The 6,000-nt window shown below is 44.6% G+C and overlaps 1 protein-coding gene across 1 annotated transcript in view; it reads left to right on the top strand.

The window, feature by feature from the left end:
- Positions 1-6,000, top strand: part of PDLIM2 (PDZ and LIM domain 2) — an 85,467-nt gene that overhangs the window by 43,617 nt on the left and 35,850 nt on the right. Inside the window, exons 5-6 of the mRNA XM_060693585.2 lie at positions 134-327; positions 1,837-1,891. Coding sequence (XP_060549568.2) covers positions 134-327; positions 1,837-1,891 — 249 coding nt within the window. The remainder of the gene's footprint in view (positions 1-133; positions 328-1,836; positions 1,892-6,000) is intronic.

Here is a 6,000-nt window from a genome sequence, read left to right as displayed (position 1 = left end):
TTTTGGGATCCTATAAAAAGAACAGCTAGTATTAATTTATGCCACAGTAGTTGATGTCTCTTTGATTTTCTGTATACAGCCTATTCTTCTGAACTTCTTTTTTTTTCTAAGTTATGTTTGCCTTTTCCAACAGGATGTGGTAAGAACTAGAGACAATGGTCAGAATTCAGTGAGATCTTCCTACTCAAGCCCAGCTTCCATCAGTCCACGGCCCACCAGCCCCTACAGTCCTTCATCTCCTGGGTATCGACCTGGCAGCCCATACAGCCCAGTGAGACCCAGTCTGCCCACAGAGATCAGAGGGGAGCCCGTGATAAACAGCCGCAGGTAGACAACACCTTTAGGAACGGAATCCGATCAAAAGTCTGTTTAGTCTGCCCATAGAAACGTCGAAAGAAAGACATGGAGAACAAAATCTTTGGCATTCAGCCCACCCGAAGCTAGTAGGGTGAAAAATACATCTTCTTAGATCAGGAGGAACCTGCATGTAATTAGGTTATCTCAGGGGTGAAATCCAAAATTTTTCTCTACCGGTTCTGTGGGCGTGGCTTGGTGGGCGTGGCAGGGGAAGGATATTGCAAAAATCTCCATTCCCTCCCCACTCTGGGGCCAGCCAGAGGTGGCATTTGCCGGTTTTCCGAACTACTCAAAATTTCCGCTACCTGTTCTCCAGAACCTGTTAGAACCTGCTGGATTTCACCTCTGGGTTATCTGGCAGCACACCACAATGAATCCCTTATGTTGAAGGTGCATTCATGAAGAATTATAGTACAGTTTTGAGCTACTTGGACTAGAAATGAGGAGACACGTCTTCAAATAGATGGTAGAGTTCACTAAGAGATACTGGGCCAGCCATATCTTCCCTATCTAACCTATTTTACAGAATTGCTTGACCAAGAAGGAAAGATTACCATCCCTACATCTAAAAAAAGTCTCCTTCAATTTTCAGAAGAAAAGGCAGGATGTAAATGCAGTAAATTAATATATTTGTTTAATTGGGGAATCCGTATTAGTGGAGGACTTCCAGAAATAATAGTAAATGAAGTATACATAATACGATTAGAATTATTAGCATTCTATTATGTTTAAAGTATTGCTTAAAGTATTGAAAATAACGAGAACTATTTTTTTTTAAAAAATCAATACTAATTGCCATTGAGAATTACAGGCATACAATTATTTAACTTTTCATCCAAAGTTGAGTATAAGATAAAGAAAAAAAAGAACCACTACAATTCGCATCGAAGTACATAACAGTTATAAGTTTCACCCTTGAACTCATAATTTAATGTTAAGATTTCTATTGTTATTTAATGTGTATACAAGCAGTCCTCAACTTACACTACACTGGGACTGGAATTCTGTCACAAGTTAGTGCAGTCCAGTGATGGGTTTCAACATTTTTTTACTACGGGTTCTGTGGGTGTGGCTTGGTGGGTGTGGCAGGGGAAGGATACTGTAAAATCTCCATTCCCACCCTACTTCAGGGGAAGGATACTGCAAAATCCCCATTTCCTCCCGATCAGCTGGGAGTCAGGAGGCAGAGAATAGATGGGGGTGGGGCCAGTCAGAATTTTTACTACCGGTTCTCCGAACTACTCAAAATTTCCGCTACCGGTTCTCCAGAACTGGTCAGAACCTGCTGAAACCCACCTCTGGAGCAGTCATAAAGCGAGCCATCACGAGTTGGCAGAGGAACTCTTGAACTTGAAGTCCACACATCTTAAAATGACTGAAGTTGAGAACCACTGCCCTAAGCACATACTTCTTCCTATTTCTTACCCATAATAAGCAAACCTGTTTACATGTTTCTGTGCTCTTTTTTTTTTTTTTTAGCTTCCAATCAATGGGGACTTCACTTCAGAGTCAGCAGGAGTCAAGCAACAGACAGGTAAAAAAAGTGTGTGAGCTCAAACTCTTTTTGCGATTCTCTGGGACGATACATAAGCAGGGGTGAAATGCTACCAGTTCGCTCCGAACCGGTAGTTTAAAAAAGCAGGAAATCCAGCTTTCTAGCGGAGCTAAATTTAGCGAAGCTAAATTGCATGGCACATCTGATCAAGCTCGCGCTGTGCGCGCACTCATGCCCCCACTGTTCTACTTACCTAGCCTCCTTTTGGTGTGTACTGCGCATGAGTGCGCGCACAGCGCGAGCTCAATGCGCATGCACTGCCAGCGAACCAGTAGCAAACCGGTTCAGATTTCGCTCTGGAAAAGACACAGTATTTGTGACACAGGTGATTTATAGGAAACGGTTTGACTGTGGGGAAAAAAACCAGAAGGAGCACGGAAAGAAAAGGTAGAGGGGGAGCTTGTTAAGAAATGCAGTTAAACCCATATAACTTGGCTGAATTCTCTGCTTCTTTAATCGCTTTAGCAGCAGGGACCATCATAAATCGGAGCCAGAGAAGCATAGTCAGCTAATATTTTTGTAACGTGATCAAAGAGGTTTAAAAAAAAAAAAAAACATGACTTCAACTTAACGACGATTCGACCTGCTATTATTCTCTTTCCCTTTTTATAGAACTTGTATTCTCGCGTCTTAAGATGATGGCTCATTCATCTCCATTGCCCTCAGCTAACTGAGGGACTTCTGTAGCCTTTGTTGGCCCTTCAGGCTTCTGTCTCAGCTGGTGATCTGGTTGCTTTGAACCGGCAGCTCTCCTTCACATGTCTCGGCAGCCCACAACGCACCTGGCTGGCTGGGGAACGTTTGCTTGATGTCTCCAAGCAACAAATGGGATCCAGGGAGGCAAAACCAGTTTGGGGAGATGCTGCTTGCATCTTTTACACGAGGGGCAGGCTGAATAGGTCTTCCTCCTGAGGCCTATTAAAAGTATCTTTTGCAAGTAAATCCACGATTGCCTCAGCCGAAGAGACCTGTTCAGGTAGTTCGTAAGGGAACCCCTGGTGTGAATGTCGCAGCATCTCATGATGCTTAGAGGAGGAGCAAGAAGTCTAGAGAAGTTGGAAGTTAAGCAGCTAAGCTTTTCAACGATATTAGCAGCTTACCTGAGAAGGTCTTGGCTCTCAAGAATCATATCAGGTTATATTTCTTCTCCTCCTCCTCCACTCTTATTATTTACAAGTAGTTGTAAATAGAACAGCAACAATGGTTTGTCGTCTTCTAGACCAAGGTCCCTTGCTCTCAGTTTTACGATTCCCAGAGCCTTCTGAAGAATTCAATGGGCGTATTCTATACAAGCAAAGAGACGCGGTGGCTGGGACGCTGAGCTTGTCAATCGAAAGGTCGGCAGTTCAGCGGTTCGAATCCCTAGTGCCGCGTAACGGGGTGAGCTCCCGTGACTTGTCCCAGCTTCTGCCAACCTAGCAGTTTGAAAGCACGTAAAAAATGCAAGTAGGAAAATAGGGACCACCTTTGGTGGGAAGGAAACAGCGTTCCGTGCGCCTTTGGCGTTGAGTCATGCCAGCCACATGACCACAGAGACGTCTTCGGACAGCGCTGGCTCTTCGGCTTTGAAATGGAGATGAGCATCGCCCCCTAGAGTCAGGAACAACTAGCACATATATGCAAGGGGAACCTTTATTCTGTACAATAGCTATACCATCCTAAAATAGCCCTTGCGCACTTCCAAATTGGAGGCAACCTACACGTCCCTACCAAACTTTTTGGAAAATAAATGTAAAATATTGGTTCTTCTACCCACATATAGGATCTGGCCCCACTCATCTTGTATTGCTAGGATTTTTTTTATGCCATCAGAAATATTAAGTATTGCCTTTGATTGTCCATCCTTGCATTCCCTGTTTTTACTTGAAAGTATTTCTCAATCACTTATTTCTTTAAAAAAAAAAAAAAAAGGAATTGCGGTATTTTCTCATTCAGCAAGAAGGAATATTGGTCTGCTTTTATTTTTTTTAGTGGGATGGGATTTGAAGGATATTTATTGATTGATTGATTGATTGATTGATTGATTGATTGATTGGTTCGATTTATATGCCGCCCTTCTCCAGAGACCCAGGGTGGTTTACAATGCATTAAGCAATAGCCTTCATACTTTTGTATATACCTGCTTAGTAGGGCTTTCGGGCCCCCCTAAGTGGTGTTCTTTTTTATACAAAGTCAGCTTATTGCCCCCACAATCCGGGTCCTCATTTTACCTACCTCGAAAGGATGGAAGGCTGAGTCAACCTTGAGCCTGGTGAGATTTGAACTTGCAGTAATTGCAGGCAGCTGGTGTTAGTTAACAGTGCTTTAGTCTGCTGCACCACCAAGGCTCTTATATTGATGCAGATATGGGCAGGGTGGTCTATGGCTGTAATAATTAATAGAATTAAGCACGATAGAACATCTATAGAAAATCCAGTTATCCAGGGGTGGTTTCTACTTACCTTTACTACCGGTTTGCAATGGGATCGCGCACTTTGCTTCTGCGCATGCTCAGATCGCTGATGACGGCATCCAAGGCGGTGGGCGGGGCCTCCTGCCAGTTTTACTACCGGTTCTTGCGAACCGGTCCGAACCTGGGGCAACCCACCACTGCAGTTAACCTCCCTTATGATAAACAGAACAGACTAGCAGAATTGGAAGATACCTTGGAGGTGAACGCCCTGCTCAAGCAGGAAACCCCGTACCGTTCCAGACAAATGGCTGTCCAGCATCTTCTTAAAAGCCTCCATTTATGGAGCACCGACAACTTTTGAAGGCAAGCTGTTCCACTGGCTACTGGTTCTCACCGTTAGGAAATTTCTCCTTAGTTCTAAGTTGGTTCTCTCCTTGTTTAGTTTCCATTCATTGTTTCTTGTCTTGCCCTCTGGTGCTTTGGAAAATAGACTTGACCCCTTCTTTCTTTCTTTCTTTCTTTCTTTCTTTCTTTCTTTCTTTCTTTCTTTCTTTCTTTCTTTCTTTCTTTCTTTCTTTCTTTCCTTCCTTCCTTCCTTCCTTCCTTCCTTCCTTCCTTTCCTTCCTTCCTTCCTTCCTTCCTTCCTTCCTTCCTTCTTTCTTTCTTTCTTTCTTTCTTTCTTCATCCTTTCTTTCTTTCTTTCTTCATCCTTTCTTTCTTTCTTTCTTTCTTTCTTTCTTTCTTTCTTTCTTTCTTTCTTTCTTTCTTTCTTTCTTTCATTTATATGCCGCCTTTCTCCGGAGACTCAGGGCGGCTTACAATGCATTTAAAAAAAAACAAAAAACACCATTATAAAAACATTTAAAAATTAAAACATTAAAACCCATTCACACCCTTCATGGCTGGATCTCGCCGGATCACAAGAGCGAGATCAACGGCCCCAGGCCTGCCGGAAAAGCCAGGTCTTCACCGCTTTTCGGAAGGCCAATAGGGTGGGGATGGTCCGGACCTCAGGAGGTAACTGGTTCCAGAGAACTGGGGCAGCCACAGAGAAGGCCCTCCCCCGTGGGCCCGCCAGCCGGCATTGTTTAGCTGACGGGACCTGGAGGAGACCAACTCTGTGGGATCTTACCGGTCGCTGGGAGCTATGTGATAGAAGGCGGTCTCGAAGCAGTGGTAGGTTCCTCCCGGTTCAGTCCAGTTCGGCCGAGTTGGTAGCGGTGACGATATGATGTCACCGAACCAGTTCTCCCCCCCACCGCCCTCCCACCCACCCACCCACCCACATTATTCTTACCTTTTATTTTGTCCCATCCCCAATCTAATGTTGCCTCTTGAGTCCCAGCTGATGACTAGAGGGAAAAAAACTGTTTACACTCTTGCCGAGGGGCTTCAAAGGGCCGTCCTACAGCTGATCAGTGTTAAAAGCAAACAAATGAGTCGGGTCGTAAGTGCGAGGACTGGTCGTAAGTGCGAGGACCTTCCAGAAATGACTCTGACCAGCTAGCCACGCCCACCTAGTCACATGACCTCCAAGCCACACCCACAAAATAAGCCATGCCCACAGAACCGATAGTAAAAAAATTTAGAACCCAACCCTGTCTCGAAGATAACCTGGCCCTGAGCTATATAGGGTGGGGATGGTCTGGACCTCAGGAGGTAACTGGTTCCAGAGAACTGGGGCAGCCACAGAGAA

The sequence above is a fragment of the Pantherophis guttatus genome, chromosome 9, assembly GCF_059756535.1.
Source record: "Pantherophis guttatus breed Tessera chromosome 9, ASM5975653v1, whole genome shotgun sequence".
In the NCBI taxonomy this organism is placed as follows: domain Eukaryota; kingdom Metazoa; phylum Chordata; class Lepidosauria; order Squamata; family Colubridae; genus Pantherophis; species Pantherophis guttatus.
The sequence above is the reverse complement of the archived record's forward strand: the minus strand, read 5'-3'. Positions and strand labels throughout refer to the sequence as shown.